General features: G+C 43.5%; 3 protein-coding genes across 5 annotated transcripts; all 3 read right to left on the bottom strand.

Annotated features, from left to right (window-relative positions):
* Nucleotides 1–110: 110 nt before the first annotated feature.
* KGD4 (alpha-ketoglutarate dehydrogenase subunit 4) lies at nt 111–6,398 on the bottom strand. The gene is made up of 4 exons (XM_067315541.1): nt 6,275–6,398; nt 5,094–5,157; nt 1,614–1,816; nt 111–391 (listed from the first exon to the last, which is right to left on the bottom strand). Exons 1-4 carry the CDS (start codon nt 6,311–6,313, stop codon nt 374–376), a joined length of 324 nt encoding a protein of 107 aa, XP_067171642.1. The 5' UTR covers nt 6,314–6,398; the 3' UTR covers nt 111–373.
* Nucleotides 6,399–6,669: 271 nt separating this feature from the next.
* CENPH (centromere protein H) lies at nt 6,670–14,359 on the bottom strand. 2 transcript variants are annotated; one of them, XM_067315539.1, is made up of 10 exons: nt 14,229–14,359; nt 14,048–14,103; nt 13,282–13,330; nt 12,788–12,862; nt 12,055–12,111; nt 10,980–11,043; nt 10,649–10,700; nt 9,278–9,441; nt 7,629–7,721; nt 6,670–7,025 (listed from the first exon to the last, which is right to left on the bottom strand). In XM_067315539.1, the coding sequence occupies exons 1-9, from the start codon at nt 14,318–14,320 to the stop codon at nt 7,629–7,631; spliced, it is 702 nt and encodes a 233-aa protein (XP_067171640.1). In that variant the 5' UTR covers nt 14,321–14,359; the 3' UTR covers nt 6,670–7,025. The 2 variants fall into 2 exon arrangements, with proteins under 2 accessions (XP_067171640.1, XP_067171641.1); XM_067315540.1 differs by lacking the exon at nt 7,629–7,721.
* A 774-nt stretch (nt 14,360–15,133) lies between these two features.
* Nucleotides 15,134–18,948, bottom strand: CCNB1 (cyclin B1). Of its 2 annotated transcripts, XM_067315390.1 has the most exons (8): nt 18,853–18,948; nt 18,086–18,355; nt 17,782–17,964; nt 17,241–17,399; nt 16,597–16,833; nt 15,992–16,132; nt 15,644–15,754; nt 15,134–15,361 (listed from the first exon to the last, which is right to left on the bottom strand). In XM_067315390.1, exons 1-8 carry the CDS (start codon nt 18,871–18,873, stop codon nt 15,254–15,256), a joined length of 1,230 nt encoding a protein of 409 aa, XP_067171491.1. In that variant the 5' UTR covers nt 18,874–18,948; the 3' UTR covers nt 15,134–15,253. The 2 variants fall into 2 exon arrangements, with proteins under 2 accessions (XP_067171491.1, XP_067171492.1); XM_067315391.1 differs by lacking the exon at nt 16,597–16,833.
* Between the last annotated feature and the right edge of the window lie 127 nt (nt 18,949–19,075).

Raw genomic sequence — 19,075 nt, forward strand, 5'->3', positions numbered from 1 at the left:
AACTGTAAAGTCTTAATATAATACATAACTATCTTTTTCCTGCCTATAAAATTATTACTGAAGAGACATCTGAATCTTTTTAAGTAGAAAAAGAAAGCAACTCAAGACAGTTTTATTGCCAAGTTTGTAGAATGGCTAATTAGAAAAATATTTTAATGGTGTAGACATCAAGTATATTCAATTGCTAGCTAGCCATCAAAAGAAAATCTTTCTCAGTCACAAATTAATAGTGTATTAAGTGGCAACCTTCTCACCCTTCATATAGGGGCTTTATTAAAGCTATTAGTATATAATTTACAACATTAAGGAAATGCTTTTATTGTGAATACAATACTTCATTCTTCAACGGTGGTGAACAAATGATCTTCCATATTTATTCGGGACCTCCACGCTGTAAAATAAAGTAGACAGTTAAATATATTCTACAAAAAGGTAAATCAAGATCAAATATTCTTTTGCACTGTTACAGGTAATAGAGACATTGATTTTTAATCTATAAAAGAACATGCACAGAGTCTCAAAGTATTAGCATCAATGAATAACAGCTCTTTCATTTCAGAGAAAATACAAAAAGATAAACACCTGCAAACAATAATTGTAACTGGTTCCAATTCCCCTACTCCAGGGAAGCTTGACTTTTAGAAAGGTCTGATAAACCCTGCCATAGTGAACAGGAGTTTTAGAATTACTTTTGCTACCCAGATGCCAAGGTACAAGGTAAAAACAAAAGCAAGGTCAGCCATTAAAATCTTTATGAGACATTAAAAAGGCACTCAATTCATTTTGCCAACAAAACTGTTAGGATTTACCTCACAGTTATAAAATTTAGGCAGGAAGTCTAGAAGTGTACTACTACAGAAAATAATTCATTTTATTTCTTATTATAATACCCTACCCACATGTATGCAGGAAAACTGATTTCCTCTGTTGACACGATTATACTTCAGATGTCCTACTCACTTAACTAAGCTATGTGTCTTTTTATTTCAAACTCAGACCCATCTCTCCAGTTCTTCAAATTTTGTGCACGCTCCCTTTTTGAATAACACAGTGATTAAAATCTTGTTAGAGGACAGAGTAGGTCTTTCTTGCCTTTCATGTACAATGCTATAATTGCAAATATTGCAGAAAATATTTAAATCAAATTTAATGTTTCCACTAACCGAAATATGAGTTGACTTACTAATAAATAACCTATAAAAATTAGTTTGAAAAATATTTTGGACTTCAATCATCTAGTAATAGCATTTTTCATTCTACGAACAGACTTCTGCACTCCTGTCCAACGTACTCATATTACACATTAAACAGCTATAATAAAACAGACAGTGACTATCATTAATGTAGGCTATGATTATCGCTAACTTTCTGCATGTGTGTATTAAGTCCATACCTCTCTACTCAGTGATACCACCAGCTACCAATCAGTGAGAGTTGGTAGAGAGTTGGCAAGAGACCTTGCATGTTAAGACTATTTAGTTTGAGTATTGTGCATCAAAGGTGTGAAAGCTTCAAGTACACAGTTATCAAAAATTAAAACATAATACCATATCTGAAACTTTAAAGAACCTGTAGAAATAAGTAAATATAGAAATATGCACCAATAAACTTACTTGAATGTATTCAATTTCTTCCTCTGACATAAGTTTCCTTCTGTATTTCTGAGGTAAGGTTCTTGCTAATTCAGAAGTGTCTGGTGCACCTTGTACCCTACTAACAGGTGAAATATTTTGAAAGGCCGGTGATCCACCTCCTACAGACTCCTGTGCTTTTGAAGCATGGTGTGATGGCACACTTGCTTGTAGGGATTCCTGTACTGAAACCCAGATTGCAAAACCATTTACAGGAATATACTAGGACTGTAAAATTATTCACATGAGCAGCCAATAAAAGTTACCAGTTACTGAATATTGATTTTTCTTCCTTATAAAAATACTTAAAAGAATTAAGATCCTCTACTTGCACAACCTATTTTTATTGTTGTTAAATATAGCAATAGCACAGTGAAAACATTCTGAAAGTAGAAGAAAGCATATTTGAGTGGCAGAAATACCAATGTGGCAACAGAAGATGAACCGGTATATACCCTAACAAAGACTTTTTCACTAGGAAATTGTACTTGCAGAAAAAGCATATAGTACCATCAAGGTATGGGGGGGGTTCATGTAGAGATATTTCTCCACTAAGATGATATTTGGCTTTGTTTACTGTGATTGTAAAGACAGACAGGTGAAAAAGGGGTAGATGCTTACAGAAAGATAAAGCTTGCAACTATGAAGTACCACAAGATGCAATTCAGTGTTGCACCCATTTTTGATATTATAAATTGCAGCATGTCAAATTACATTATTAATGTGCAGAATGAATACCGCATAGTGGGCATCAGCAATCAAACTGTTAATGAAATGCAAAGACAAAGGAGGGCATGAAACACTTTACAGTTGTGGGCCAGGAGCTAGGTATAAGGAATTCACATTAGAAAAGTCATCCTGAGTTTGAGGATCAGAGCACAGCTGACAAAAGGTCAGCGATCAGAGTCAGCATTGAAAGAATTTTGGACCCTAGGTCTGTCCCAGCATAGCTGATCTTATAATGGCAATACATAGTTATCGCACCAGGCAGAACTGAGTCTTACAGCAATATGTTTATTTAAAAAACACTCAGGCCTCTGGACAGAAGGTTTAAACACCTGACAAAGCAGAATACTTCCACGGGAAGCGCCAGTGTGGCTGAGAAATGAGCAAAACAGAGGCAACATCTGAACAGTTGGGACAAAAGGACTATATAATTATAAAATAAGCAGCAACAAGATAAAGCAGTCCTGGATGACTTGAAGAATGCAAGGAGTTAAATGGCAAATTTCCTGTCTGCCACTCCAAGACCAGTGATAACAGAGAAGGAAGAGAGGAGTCCATTTCAGCCATACCGAGTCTGAGTCAATGGCAGGATGGGGATGTCAAATTGCAGCAACACAATCAAACATTCATGCAAGTCACTAGTGAGAGGCATATGCAGAAATTCTCAGTGAGAAAGCTGTATCTTAAAGTTGTGTGTTGATCAGGTGGAGGACCAGGAGGACCAGGAACAGAGAGAAAGGTCCCAAACAGTGAGGAGGAAGACAGACTATGAAAAGGAGCAGAATCAGAAGTGGGGGAAAGCTATTGAATTGAAACTAGAGCAGGAAGCAAAGGGAGCAGAAAATAAAAACAGAAGAAATAGCTGTTTGTCAACTTTCTAACAACACACAGCTGATTAATAGCTCTGGCTAGTGATGACAGGACTATTTGTGTTTTCCTCCTAGAGAAGAAATAACGCTCCTTATATATGAAAGACATGAACAACAGTTTCTCCAAGTTTGTTTTATACGCCACAAAAATGTCTAGAGCTTTGCCTAAGATTTTCCTCTGTTGTGTATTTTACCATCTGAAGCGTAGCTGGAATAGAAGCAGTAGCCAATTACACCTACAAGAAGTCGAGACTCAGAAGTATCACATTATACTGCTGTTGCTTAATGTCAGATAGTCTCTACCACCATTTTCCCTTCCCCATTTGAGACCACTATGTTGCAGTAATACAATAAAAGAGTTTGGCTGGCCTTTCAAACACCCAAGTCCCTAGGAGTATAGTGTTGATCTGCAGAGCTCTGGCTATGTGGAAGCAATAGTCTGGTACACTGAAATACTGTTACTGCTACAATGTTCAAGCAAAGTGAGGTAGACTGCAATTTACCTTTCAAGGAACAGAACCTGATCAAGGTAGAAAGGTCTAACATACTTAAAAGAAATATTCACAGAAAACTTCTGATACAGAGATGAACAAGAGGTAAGCAACATGTTTTTTAAAATGGCAGGAAAGGTGGTGCAACTGACTTAACTAAGGCACAATGTACAGATTTCTGACCAAGAATTATTACAAAGAGCAGTTCCTGAAAAATCCATCGGTAAGTCAGAAGTGGCAGTTGATGTGCACTGCAGGTACATCATGATGTTAAGAGATAAAATAACTTGGAGCTAAATCACATGGGATAAGTACTCTAGCAAATATGTGGTACAGTTATTCATGTACTGAACAATTTTTTATTAAAAATAACCAAAAATACAAGTGCATAACTGAAGTTGCTTCCAACCATTCTTTACAGAATATTCACTCTTCAAATTCTTTTGTAAAATTGTGTGAAATCTGAAGGTTTCTGAAATCTAAAATCCAGATGTTTTCATCCATCCTTTGTGTTCGAGCATCAGTAGAAACAGTGAATCTTCAGCTGACTAAACAAGCTTTCTGCTCACAAGAGATCCTTAAAGTGCAGAAAAATTTTGATTTGAGTATTAGAAAAAAAGATCTCATAGGTAAAGAGCCAAAAAAAGAATGAGTCAAAACCATCCATCACTTCTAAAAAGTGAGAATACAACAGATCTTCATAAGACATGTTATTTTAGTTTCAAATGCTTTATTGACTCAGAAGGAATATTAAAACAACACCCAGCTCATATAACTTTTATCTAAATATAACTGCCTGGTATCCTGTAAATATCAGCATAGCTATAGGTATAAAAATTGATGTGTCAAAGATTGCAATGAAATTACTTTTTTCCTCAGTATTAACTAATAGCACTGGAAAACATTTCCTAAAATGCAGAGTGGGATGGCCCTCCCAGCTATAATCAGGATATTAAATGCCACAGACATTGCACACTTCAATTAGGGAAAAAAGAACCAAGCAAAATCCAACATTATTTCTGCAAACATCACTGAATACCCAAGGTCGCTTCTCACGGTGACTTTGTCAGAAACATTTCAAGAAAATATTAGTATTTGCAAAAAATAGGATCTTGTGTATAAATCAAAAGTAGGAAAACAATCTTCAGGAATCTGCCTCGACCAAGACATGCATACACTATGTTTTTTTCCCCCACAGTTGTAAAGTCTGAAATGGAAGCGTCAAAGAGCTGTCTCCAAACTAAAGCAATTTTCTAGAAACACCGCTCAGAATCAGTTGAATATTTAATCCAAGTTAGTAAAAGTGTGTCCTGGTTCTTACATAAAACAATGTGAAAAAAAGTGGTGCAAGTTGTATCTATAGATGAAATACTTACGTTTAGGTTTGGGGACACTTTTTCTGTCTGGGAACTTAATTAAGGGAGTATGTGGCTTGACTACCTAGAACAAGACAAGATAGTGGGAGAACACAGGAAGAGAAAAATACATTTCTAGACAAACATTAACTTCACAATAATAAAATGGAAAACATAACATATTAATTGACCACTTATATAGTGCTGCTTCTGCACTGCCATTTTGATAAACTTATTACTTCTGCTTTAGTTTTACCCAAGGAGAAATTTCATTTTTAAATCTATTCCTTCATCCTGGTATCCAGCACAGGGATAAGAGCTCCTTTACTTTTCTCACAGCAATCATAGATTATGTAGAAGTAGGAATCACAGTAGCATAAATGGAATTACAAAGTTTTAGCACAAGAACCATAGAATCGCTAACAGTGTTGGCTTTTGTATGTTTGTTCAGCTGCCTGGACAAGATTGAAAAAGCTATAAATAAAAGAAATTTGGTATTCAGAGCCAGTCATTTTTGAAGCATTTCTTTCAAAAACTCCATGCCTCACCTTCACCTTCAAGAGAAGAGGGGTGACTTAAAAAGATGCCGGCGAGCACCCTCCCCGCCTGACGGATGGTACAAAAGGTGCAGCTTGCAGGCTTCCCTGCAGCATCATTTTGTACCAGAAGAGAACTAAGCAGCAGGTCAAACGATTGGACAGTAAGAGGAGAGCAAAAAAAATGTATTTAACACCCAGGACGCACTGTACCTATGCTGATTACTTGACGAAAGCAAGCAGGCACGATGGAAGAGGAACAGATCAAATCGCAGGGCTTTTTTAAATTAAAACGAACGAAAGCGCAGAGCCCGTGTTCCTCTAGGGAAAACGAGCGCAGCAGTTAACACCCAGCAGGAGGTAACGCGCCTCCTCTCCCCCGGAGCAGTCCCCGCACGGCAGCGGCCCGGCCCCCGCGCCCCGGCGCTACCCGGCCCCCGTTGCGCTCCCGCGGGGGCTTCCTCCGCCACCGGGGCGGCGGGGGCGGCGGGGGGCTGACGGTGCCGCCGCGAGCCCGCGCCCGGCCAAGGACACGGACCGCCCCGGCGGCGCCGGCAGCCCCGGCCGCCTCAGGCCCCGGCGGCCCCGCGCGAGGCCCGCGGCCCGCGCCGGTTCCCGGGGCGCCGCCGCCGCCGTCGCGCCTCGCCGCGCGCCGAGCGCCGTTACCTGAACGACCCTGGTGGCAGCCGCCATCTTGCTGCCCATGATGACCCCCGGCCGCCACGGCGCCCGCGCTCGCCCGCACGCCTCGGGGGCAGCGCCGGGCCACGCCCCGGGGCGGGGCCTTCGGGGGCGGGGCTCAGCGCCGCTCGGGGCGGGGCTCCCGGCGGCGGGCAGAGCCGGACCGGGCCGGGGCTCCGGGCTGCAGGTGCGGGGGTCCCGGAGGAGGCGGGCGACGCCGGGCCCTTGACACCGAGAAGAAGCGAGCCTGCGGAGCCCGCCCCGGCCTTGCTGAGACAAGGGAACCGCAGCCGAGCCCGGAGGCGCAGAGCCGGCGCGCAGCTGTGGTACCCGCGGCAGCCGGGGCCAGGGTGAGGTGAATGAAGCACGAAGACAACAGGTTAGGTCTAAATAACTGCTTAGAGGAGATCGGTGATTTATTTGAATTTGATAAAGGCACGTCAGATTCACCATCTAAAATCAGGCATTCACCCATAAAACGAGAAGTAACAATATTTTAATCCAAAACATTACACAAAATATGATTTACCATGTCAATTTTCTTCTAGGAATGTCAATGTATAAATACACTTAAAATATTGCTCAGTTGCTTAATTTTAACTGCATCAAGCTCCATCTTCCATTTTACATACATTTTCTTTAGGCTTGACATATTTTGCCGTGACAGGATCTGCAGTTTGTATCTCTTCCTGGATGTGATGATCATCATATAGTCTGGTCACAGTGAGAGTTACAGCTAGAAGTATAAATTTTTCAGACTTAAAAATTATACGTAATGTTTTAAGAAAAAAAAAAATCCTAAGCAGATACTGACTTAAAAAAGTTTTCCCGTTCGGGCTTTCTGTGGGGCTGAGCTGGGCGATACTGCCTGCCTCAGCCCTTTGGCCTTCTGCCCTGGCCCCCTGGCGCAGAAGGGAAGAGCTCGGCGGGGGTGTTTCTCCTGCGCCGCTGCGGGAGCTGGGCAGCGTATACATGGTACAGCCTTGGTTCAAGCCCACTTCTACATAAGAGTTTGTAATACATAGATTATTCTTCTTTATTGGGTCATTGCTGCATTTCAGAGGGAAGTGAGCTCTCGGGATAGAGCAGCCAGGAAGTGATTCTTCAATTAGTTTCATCAACTACATTAACTGCTCTAACATTTGTTATATACCAACAATTAAATTTCACTTTGAAGAGCTGCATGGCCACATTCTGAATCTCTAAAGAAAGGAAGCACTTCCAGAAAGGTTATATATTCAAAATCTTAAAATGTGCTTTCATAACATGTGTTAGTCAATATCAAATTTAGTATGTTGATTACATACAGTATATAAAAATAAACACAATTTCTCCTTACTCAGAGAAAAGACACATTTTTTTCAAGCTGTAGAACAATTGCCTTTAAAGATGGATCTTCTGCCCAGTTAACTCTGCTTCCAATTATGATATTCTACAAAAAGAAAGATTATTAGTTAAAAAATGAATGCCTTTAAAAAGAACTGTTCTTACTGAAATCTCTCAGAATCTTTAGAAGCCCTTGAAATTCACAGCAGTGTTTGAAATGGGCAGGTAGGGCGAGAGAGAAAAGAACGGGAAGTATTAGTTTAGATCCTATTGTCAACACATAGGCAAAAAAAAAGTGTGCTGGTTTGAACTTCCTTGTAGTGCTGGCACACCATCCCCATTTGAAACATAGGTGTTGAGAATATATATACTTTTTACATAAAATTTGCCTCAAACACAAGACAACAGTTTCTAACATCCTCACCCTGCCATTCTGGACAGAAAAGGGGAATTATTAAATTTAACCAAAGAAGATTTGTTCTACTTCTTATGGCTCAGAAGATTTCAAAAATACAAAAATAGAGGATAATTCCAGGAATTTAATCCAAAACCCACTGAGATGTTTAATTTCTCATTCTCATTGTGAGATATAACATTATTTTCCATTGCAAACTACTAGTAGAAATGGCATGCAACACAGAAACGTGTGGCTCTTTTTCTGTCCTTTGAAATTCTTCAGATCATACAAATTTACAGAATGGTTATATCTGGTCTCCTACCTGAAGACCTCAAATAAGCTCTATCTTTCCCCAGTCTATGTTTTGTTTAATAAACCATGTGTGTTCTTAACTGGGATTTCATAAGCCATTGGTGGACAAACTCGCAAGCATTGCAACTACAATTCACTGCAATTCACATTTGTACTTATTAAGCGACTGATCTGTAGGGTCAGGTGAAGGAAGCCAGGACAGGTCACACAGTGAGAGGCAGAGTACCAGACTGCAGTGCAGGGTATAAGAGCTTTAGTGAGACCCCTCCAAGCACAGGATGCTGCAGACCCTTCCTCCCCTCCTCCATATCCTAAATCATGAGGTTTTCTTCCTCACTTTGTGTGACCCCAAACACCAGATGACCTGCCAGCCAGCTACATGGATACAGACTAGTCAGCAGCATGTGACAGGTGAATAACCAAGGCGATGAAGGCTACATCGCTGAAAGTATTTGAAGTCTGGCCTTGGCTGGCAGGCCAAGGCCTCCACAGTGCTGCAGTGTGTGACACTGAACCAGAGAAGTGTCTGTGGTCAGAAGGAGCAGATTCAGAAGGGGCAGCCTGGCATGGTGGCGTCATGGGATTAAGACATGCTTCGGAAAAATAAGCAAGAGACTGGGAAACTGATTTTGGGGAGATGTGACATTCATTCTCCTAAGAAAAGCGTAATTTTTGTATCTTAGATGGAAAAAAGAAATAAAGACAGATCAATAGATCGTTTCTAATTTCTATAAATAATTATTCCAAACAACACTTTGGGGCAATTCCATATGTTCAGTCTTTAAGGCAATAGAATTATCTCTGCATGCAGCAGTTTTTTCATTACCATCATTGCTTTTTTGAAAGCACACACTGTATCTTAATCTTGTTTGAAGTTCCATTTACTATACAGTATGTTACCTTCATTGTGACACAAAACTACAAACTTGCTTCTGAAAGTTATGACTCATTACCTGGAATATATTTTGAATTAAAGTAGTCATCTCTTTTTCTTTTTGTAAGTTGTTACGTATCTTCTCCAGCATTTCACCCACTTCCATACTTGCTAGTTCCTTCTTTTGTTTTTTCATTGTGGTATGAATTTGCAGTAGTTTGTTTCCTCCAGCTTGTTTTAGTACTATTCCATGATTAGGAAAATGAAGCATTAACAAGTAGTTCTGTGTGCAGTGGAACTAAAGAAACCCTGTTTCCCACAGACATCTAAGGCACTTCCACTGCAATAATCCTAACATCTCACCCCATCCCTTCCCTCCAATACACCTCAAGATATCCCTTCCACACAAAACCAACATGTGCTGTGGCATCTTGTGTCAATATATACAAACTCGTTCCCTGGCTCCTAGCAAAAGAGGAAGTACTGTGTGTACTGCCTGCATTTCCATCAGACATGGACACTAATTTGAACATCTGTCCTACACCTTGTCTCCAGTTGTCACAACTTCTATAGTTGAAGAAGTTTAAGACCTTTTTCCTCATTTTCAAATTTGATCCAAACCAAGTTCCAAAGTCATACAAGGGACATGGACAATAAGAGTGAATATTTCTCGTTTTCTTAGGAAACCAGACTAAAAACTAAACTGAGTAAAACCACTAAGGGACAATTCATACACTGAAAGAATGCTGCCCCTCATGACTTAGCAGCCCTTCCTTTATTTCTGAAGATATTAGGGTGCTCATTTTTCCTTTGAAGACAGATATTTGACTGGGTTTGTTTATTATTCTGAAACAAACACAATTAAATAAATAGCTGTTAAAATTGCTGGCAGACCTAATCATGTCACAGTAGGAGCAAATATTTACACTGTTCAAAAATATTTACCATATTAAGTGCTGAATAGCAAATTAAAAAAAAAAAATCTAAATTCAACTCTTGACCTACTCTAACCAGCATACTGAATACCAAGATATACATTATTATGTAAGTTCTTTGTAGATAAGTCCCCTCTCAGTCTTCAAACATTTCACAAAGGTGCAGTATGACAAAAAATTGTTTAGGTGTTGTAGGACTGATTTAATACGAATACACTCTAAAAAATCATAAGTGAGGTGTAATAAACTGGGGAGTTTACACTAAATAATGAAACTAAACCACATTCTTTTTGAGTATCTTCTTGCATCTCTGTTCTAACACATCAGTGTCATCTGCATGTAGACAACATGCCTTTTTTTTTTTTTAACATCATATTCTTCTTATCAGAAGTTTTACAGCTGTATTCAGAGTTTCATGGTGACTTCATATGTTAATATTGCCACAAGAAGCACCTTCTAAAATACAAACTGTACCTTCAAATATAAAACAAAGTAAATTTAATTAACACACTTACAGAGTCTTTTCTTTTTAATGTCATTCAATTTCTCTTCCATCTCACGTGCTTGCTGCAAGAAAAAAAATTGTAGATTCTGTCTCCAATTAATACTGATAGATGCTAATTTAATCCACAGAAGTAGTTAAGGGCAGCTCTATAGGCAGACCTTTTGCATCCTCACTTCAAGTAATCATTTCAGTAATTTTAACACCAGTAGTAACTGTGCACTTTGGGCCACATATTTGACTTCATATGACTTTTGCATTCCTGTTACTTTCAAATTGCACCCTGGCCGTATTGAGGAAAGCAGACCTGTGCAACTGCAAGAGAGGGTACAACTGACACTTACCTGCTGAGATTCAAGTATTGCTGTGCTGAGCATTATTATGTGTTTCATAGTTTCCAAAATCAGTCTAAGGAAGGAAACACATATTTGCACACCTTAAGACTGTTAATATATGAAAAGAGCACAGATATTTTAAAGTTATTTACATTATATATAAAAAATTCTCCTCTAACACCAAAATAAAGCATACATACTTTTATTTTTTACTTTTGAAAAACTATGCCCTTTCTTTTGCAGATTTAACATACCAAGTATAGCTTTAGAGGCTAAATATTCTCCTTATTTCCATCTCAATGTTTCAGTTAGGTTTGTCTAACACTGCACAGTGAAAGCACAGAGCTTGGGAGACATCAAGGCAGCCAAGCCACCTCAGAAAGCCTAGGAATGCCAGACACATCATGGAAATAGAGTGTTTTTGGCTATGTTTCCTACAGAAATGAAATTTCTCATATTACACTTTGTATGCATGCATCCATTCATATTGGGTAAGAGATGAACAGGTAATTTCAAACAAGTTTGAAACCTTCAGTTCTTTTTCAAAGACATTGAGTTCCTAAGTGATTGATTAATGAAGGCAACAAAGCAGAGGCAAGGCCCTGTATACAGTCAGCTCTCAAACATCAAGATGATCAACATGAATCTAAGGACAGAACCCAAAGAAGGCAAAAACTCATATAACATCAAATATATGTTCTTGTGGCCCAACTTAAATATGAAAGCACGAAGGAGCAAAGAAAAATCAACTGCATTCTACAAGTGCGGCCAAGATCATGGAGCTGGTGTACAAACAACTACGGTGGTGCTTCTAGAACTGAGCTGGCTTGTGTGAAGCAAGCCTCAATGTCTCTGTGATCAAAGGTTGGTTAGTTCAGAGCCCAAATGTAAAACCACTCCAGGTATAAGAGGTTTGATCATGCTGATTCTAGTCAGAAGGTGGACTGTGTATCATCCAGTCAAAATTAGAAGAAGAAAGTTTGTTTTTAAATGATACAATGAAGTAATGCCGAAATGTGCCTCATTCAACTGTGTCAATTCCTTTCCTTTCTTTCTGGCCATCCTTTCCCCCAAAACACCTTACCGTGAGTCATCATCATTTTGTTTCACTTTGTTTCTCAGGGCATCCATAAGCTGGATCCTGCACAGTGTGGGGAAAAGAGATAGAGTTGATGAGAACTGATGAGAAACTAAGAAAAGGGAATTTAGATAAAGATTGAGAGATTGCCAGTGTTCCATTTATGCCCGTTTTCACATTGGAAATATATATAAGAATACCCGTCAATTTTAAATATCACACTGCTTAAATATTGGGGTTTTCTTAACTATCAGGATAAGAAGAACATATTAGTGATTCTTTATAAGAGTGACAATGCATTTCTCACTTGCCAAACATACTTCAGAAGTCAGTAATCCCAAAGTCTGCAGAAGGGAAGCTGGACAAAGGTGAGAATTCAAATGAACAGTCACATAACACAGGAGATACGTAACACCTACCATCTCTACCTTTTCACAGGCATTTGTAAAATACCACCAACAATTTTGTCTAGTGATTGTATATGGTCAGCCTTTCACAATTTTGCAGGACCTTTGGGGCTCACAGATTTCAACTTGAGTGTTTTTTGTCATTCTGTATGGTATCTCCATTTTCATTCCTACTGGTTCAATGGTACTAAAGTTTTTCATGTTTGTAATATATACCGCATCATTTTGAAATCCTAATTTAATCAGAATTACTTGTACCTCCATGATGCACACATATGTAAACAAGCAAACAAACAGAAAATCCCCCAAATAAACAGGAAAAAGATACATGCCTCTGCAACACCAATGTCTTGTTTTGGAAAGAGACTTTTACTTCCTCCATCTCTCTTTCCAAATCTTCTGTGGTACTGAAACAAAAACAACAGTGTGAAAAGAACAAGAAAAACTTTAAAGCAATCTCACTCTTGTAAGTAATAAGTTGTTTTCTCCATGCCTGAAATAAGAATTTTGCCTGTAAGTTACAAATTATTTGATTCAGGAGTACTTTGGCACATGGAATTATGTTAGTTAACTCTAGCCATTACTTAGAAGGATTGCAAATTTAGAAACCACATCAGATACAGGACTGTATTAGGGGGTTGAATAAAATATTTCCTCCACACATTCTCTTTTCATATCCTCTATTTTCATCAGACTCTTGCAAATTGATAATTAATCCACACTTTTCAATAAAAAGGAGTAGAAAGAGACCATCCAGCTCAGTTCCTAACTCTTCTCTTCTTTATTTTAAACTATGCCAAAAGTTTGAAATCATCAGTTGACTTACGTCTTGATTAGCTTTTCTTCTATGATATGGTCAGGATAACTTTCTTCACCTGCAAAGCAAGAACATTACTAAAATAGCACAACAGAAAATTTTTAAACCCAATTTACAGAATATAAAGGATAAGCAGTTTGACGGCTATACTAACAAGGTATTTCTTAACCCTAGCGCCACACCTCACCATCTCTTTCGCTATTAGTGGGGCTGCACTGTCAATCAACTGTATCAGAAAAATAATCAGGCTTTAAAATATTTCTATTTAGTACTTTTCAGACATGCCTGATTGGGTTCACAGCACTGCTCTGCATGCAACTGGCTGGTGCAGTGGAGAAGATACATAACGAAAACAGAACAGGAACAAGAAGAATTATGTTAAATCAGTATTGCTGCCAAACACTTTTTATTGTAAAACTGAAACCCCAGTTGATCAGATTCCTGAAAGCCATTACTACAACTTAAGGTTTTGTCAGAGTGTTAGAGGGGTCTAAAGCAAAAATCCAAGATGAGAAAGGGTGGGGGTGGTAGGGAATACTTATGTGACAGCTTTGTAAGGGTTCAAACATGTCTATAAGAGCTACCAAGAGAATGCAGTCAGATGCTTAGTCTATGAAAAAAATTCAATATTACAACAAGCACTTTTGATAAATTAAAAAATACAATTTCAAATATACAGCTATGAGATACATCACGTTCCTTATTACCGCAATACGTCACGTTAAGAGAAAGCACGCTGGGTTATGCAGGGAAATAGGGAAAGGAATAGGCTTACTAGCATGAACTGTGGCGCTGCACTCCATGAGCTGCTGCTTCATCTGTTCCCTCAGGCTGCAGCAGAGGGAAAGCGACAACGGTCAAACGCAGAGCGACAGCCCAGGAGGGCGGCCCCGGCCCGCCCGGGCCCCGGCGCCCCGCAGGCCACCCCGTGCAGCCCCCGGCCCCGCAGCACCGACCGGAGCAGTGTCAGGACGTCCAGCTTGGCCGCCGGCCCGGCCTCAGCGTCCCCCGCCGCCGCCGCGCCCGGCTCCCGCTGAGGCGGCTCCATTGCCGAGCCTTCAAACGGCCCGCGCGCGCCTATCGCCGAGCTCGGCCGGCGATTGCTTCCGCCTGGGAGGGCGGGGCTCCCGAGCCGCCGACGTGTTCGCTACCAATCCTGGGCCTCTTCCTCCGCATCGCCGTCTCGGCACTCCGCCGCCAGGCGGGGCGGGGCGGGGCCGTCGCCGCGGGGGAGGCGCGGGCCGTTACGGGCCAAAGCGCGGTAGCGGGGGCTGCTGGGCCTCGCCCCGAGGTGCACGGAAACGGGACTGAAACCCCAGCCCGCAGCGAGGGGAACAGCGGCTCGGCCTCAGGCGGGTTCCTGCCGCTGAGCTGAGTGAAAGCGCGGTGTTACCGCCGCCCCCCGCGCGGGGACCGTTAGCTGCCATACTTGCTGCTAGCGGCGGAGCTTTCCGCCCCCACCGCCCTCCCCTAATCCCGACTCCGGCAGGAGGCACCACAAACCCGACATGTTATCAAAGACAAAAGTGAAGCAGGAAGCTGCAGGAGTTCGTAACAACAAAACAAAACAGGGACTGTGGCAGACCAAGATTAATTAGTACTTGCTAATACAGGTCTCCTCACAGTATTTTACTTAAGTAGCTACACCAAGTTGGAGCTGTGCTATAGTGATTGCAATATTTTGAATTTGACTAATCTAGCAGCAGCTACACCTGCCCCAGCAGTTAGCAGAGCACATCCTACCACTCCTGCCTGTACACAGCCCTGGGGTGTCAGCAGGCCCACAAGGGCTCACCCCAGAGCTGCCAGCAGCTTCAGGGGGAAAGGGACCAGCACAAAGCATACAGGTAAGCACTATAGCTAGAGTAAAAGGCAACACGATGCTTTATTAAAAGCTTTAAACACACAAATAAGATACATTATGTACACAGTGGCACATGGTGCCAACATCCTGCCCAAGTTTGTGTGGGAGTTACAGGAGTTACGCTTTGGCCAGAGGTTTGGCTAGATTCTGTATGACAGCAGAGTTGAGCTGTGCAATAGTGCTTATCTTGGCATTTTTGCTGCTGGCATATTTATTCTTGATTGTCTGCAAAGAGAGAGTAAGATTAAGTTTAGCCTTCTCATAAACATGCTACTCTACTGGCAGCCTTCAGTTATTCTGAGGCTTGGTAGCCAGGTCAAGTGAATTCTAGCATCCAGAACAAGTTTGTGTTTTGGTAAGCTTGTGCTGGCTTATACCACCTTGGCAAGATAGAGACACTTCAGCTGAAGCTAGCAGGTCTGATAAAAGTATCAGTGGCTGTAATCACAGAACCACATATTGACACTTAACCAAGTCCACTCCCCATCTTTACCATGAGAAGCTTACCATGTGCTTGGTAAGGCCCCGATTCACTAGGATTATGTTCTTTGCCATATGTTGCATGACTGGAAGAAGGTCGCTCTCAGTATAACTCATGTAGTGTTGTAGAGTTGGCGTCTGAAAGAAACATTATTAGACAATGCTACAAGAACAGTTTGAGCTTGTTGAATTCTGTCTTCTATTGGGCTTGGACAGCTACAGTCTTTCTGACAGGAAACAGTTACCGCCCTACTTCTGTCCCCTTGTTATAGGCAAGGGGAGATAAACACACTTGGCCTAGAGTGGCATTTTATGCTAGTACACGAGTACATCAAGTCCCAAGCTAGTAAGTGGTATCTGACAAGCACAACTTACCCACTCGCCTCCATCAAGAACTTTTAGAGCCAAACAGGAAGCAGCAGCTGCAGTTTTAGAAGGAGGGAAGTGAACCATTTCATAGTCCACCATGGACAACTCCATCAGGTACTTGGCCAGAGTGTGCTGTTCCAGGTCCACCTGGAATAAGCCCGAGTTGAGTGTTGTCTCCAAGGCAAAAACATCATGTCAAGAATAGCTAGCTCAGTTGCCTTTGTTTCATCAGGCAGGAAGAAATGCTTCCTTAGCAAACATTTTTCAAGCTATAGGCTGGAAATTTAAGTGACTTAATCATGAGCTGTTTTGAGTAGTGTTAAGCTGCTCATCGCTTGGGACTATTCCCTTTAGCAGCAGTCTGAGAATCCTCTGCTAGTACCAGGCAGGCATTTTAACTCTGGTTTGGCTGGGTTAAACTCAAGTGAGAAAAAGCAGACAAACAAAACCACTTTCTACAAGGAGACAGGTTTCAGACTGAACTGTTTGTTCAGTTGCTAAATTGTTATAATACTCAAACCAAAGTTTTATACAGTTTTAACAAGCTGCAACAGCCAAATGTTGCATCTTCAAGATAACACTGACAGTAACACCACAGTTCTCAGCATCACCTCTGCAATCTTTGAAGCCCTCCTTAGAAAGTGTAGGGGCAGAGGGCGACCCAGACCAAAGTCCAGGGCTCGGAGGATCTTCATCTCCATCTGGCGGATCTGGGACTTTGTGTAAGTGTGATCTGTTACAAAGGCAAAATCCCCAATTTCAGGGGGATACATTTCTTCATACTTGCTGGCAATGAACATAGCTGTGACACCAACCAGCTGCAATGTCTTCTTGGACACAGTATTGTCCTGTAGTAGAAAACAGTAGAGACTTGTGTGAGAGTGAACGAATAGAGACTGAATGACTTGGGTCAGAACACAGCTTTTCAAGGTAGTCAGCATCAGGTTCCTGCTATGCACTGGCATATACAGAGTAACTGTACAGCATTTCATTACCTCTATTAGCCTCTGCAGGGTTATGGACAAGCTATTGAGACCAAGTCAGGGAGAGAAATAAAGAGCTCTGATATGTCAGGTTACTGTTTCTAGTCAGGACAGGTATACAGTGTGTGCAGTTTGAGACAAAGCCCTTTGTTGGTCAGCTACTTTTTTTTGTTAGGGTTAACAAGTCCAACCATGTGTATGATGTTATCAGTGCTCATTGTGCTTTAGCTTAGAGGAAAAGCATCCCTTGACACTAGGCAGGAGACACTTACCTGCAAGAAGCGATCAATGATAGCAACTGTCATGTACATTGTCTCCTGCAGGAGTCTGAACTTCATCTGTACTTGCACAAGCCAGTCTATTAGTATAGCTCGCATATTCCCAGTGATTTCCTGGCCTGCGAGGTATTTGGGTCTGACAGCTTGTTTTTCCTGTATGGAAGAAATAGGGTTAATAGGAGATCCAGCCACTTCGAGGTTGGACATTGCAGGGATTTGAGCTATTTCATCTTAAGGCAAGGCCTTCATGAGTTCAGTGTAAGTGTACCACATAAGTCTGGGACACAGAGTATGAAGTTTCTTAGTTTATTAGATATTGGCTGGAAAGAGCATGGTACTAGTGCTACTAACACTGGTCATTAGACCAGTCAGCTATCAGGTTGGTCAGTTTTACTCTGGAATTTTAAGTTAAGGAATTGCTTATTCCTGCTTCCTGAAAACCCATGTGAGAGTGAATGCCAATGCCAACTCATCCCTGTAATGACGGGTGCATTGTCAGTGGGTCTCCCTGTGGCTCTGAATTACTCCTACCAACCTCGAGGTCTCTCAGGTAGTTGTAGATGTCCTTCACATATTCACTGCAGAGATTGGGGTCAGTGCCATCTTCCACATCTACATCTTTCACTTCAAGCAAGACATCGGAAAAAGCCTGGCACAGCATCTCCTCTGATGGGGCGCACCCAGACGTCTCCATGGGCGTGGGAGATGGCGACTCCAGCTACAAGGAGGCTTGGGGTGAGCGCAGGGGAGGCACCGGCCGCCGGGGAGGCGGCGCCGGGGCTGCCCCCGGGGCCGCCCCCGGGGCCGTGGCGGCGCTGCCGGGGGGGCCGGGGCGGTACCTTGGCGGGCTCGGGCTGCGGCTCGGGCTGCGGCGGCTCCTCCTTGGGGGCCGCCCTCAGGGCCCTGCGGGGCGCCGCCTTCTCGGCGGCGGCGGCGGCGGGGGCCGGCGGCTTCTTGAGGGCGGCCCGCGGCTGCGGCTCGCCGACGCGGTTGCCGATGTCGCCCAGGGCGGTGCGGGGGCGCAGCCCCGCCTTGGTAGCCGCCGGCGCCCCGCGCTTGGCGGCGGGCGCGCTGCTCTTCGCCGCGGCGTCGGCTGCCGTCCGCGTGTGCTGCGGGGAGAGAGCGGTCACCGGGGCCCCGGGCCGGGGGGGGACCGGGAGGGTCGGGGGGAGATCCAGGAGGGCTGCGCGGCGGCACCCCCCCAACGGGAGAGGGGGGCAAAGGGGGACGACCGGGAGGGCTGCGCGGCTGCCCCCCCTCAAGCCGGGCAGGGGGGTGCACTCGGGAGGGCTGCGCGGCTGCACCCCTCCTCCTCTCCGCAAAGCGGGAGGGCCGGGGGAAAAGAGATAGGGGAGGGCTGTACGGCTGTATCCCCCCCGTTCAGCGAGGGAAGCAGGGAGGCGAGCGGGAGTGTTGCACGGCTGCACCCCACGAGCGGGAGGGACGGGGAAAGGGGGGCGACCCGGGAGGGCTGCACGGCCGCAGCCCACCTGCCCCGCGTCCCCCCCCGAGCGGGGAGCGAGTGGTGGCCGAGCCGCGCGGCGGGGCCGGGACACCCCGCTCCCCAGCGGGGGAAGGCCGGCCCGGTCCGTGCCGCCGCACCTACCCGGGTGACCCTGAGCGCCATGGCCGCGACGCCGAGCGGAGCGGAGCCGAGGGAAGTGGGAGCCGAGCCGAGCCGAATGGAGCCGAGCCGGGCTGCGCCGCCGCAGGTTTAAATCTCGCACTCGGCGCCGCTCATTGGCTGCCCGCTGCCGCCCCATTGGCTGCTGCCCGCGACCGCCCGAATGCGTTACCGCGGCGACCGGCACGTGGCTCCTCCGAGCGTT

This window comes from Apteryx mantelli, chromosome Z (genome assembly GCF_036417845.1).
Source record: "Apteryx mantelli isolate bAptMan1 chromosome Z, bAptMan1.hap1, whole genome shotgun sequence".
In the NCBI taxonomy this organism is placed as follows: Eukaryota; Metazoa; Chordata; class Aves; order Apterygiformes; family Apterygidae; genus Apteryx; species Apteryx mantelli.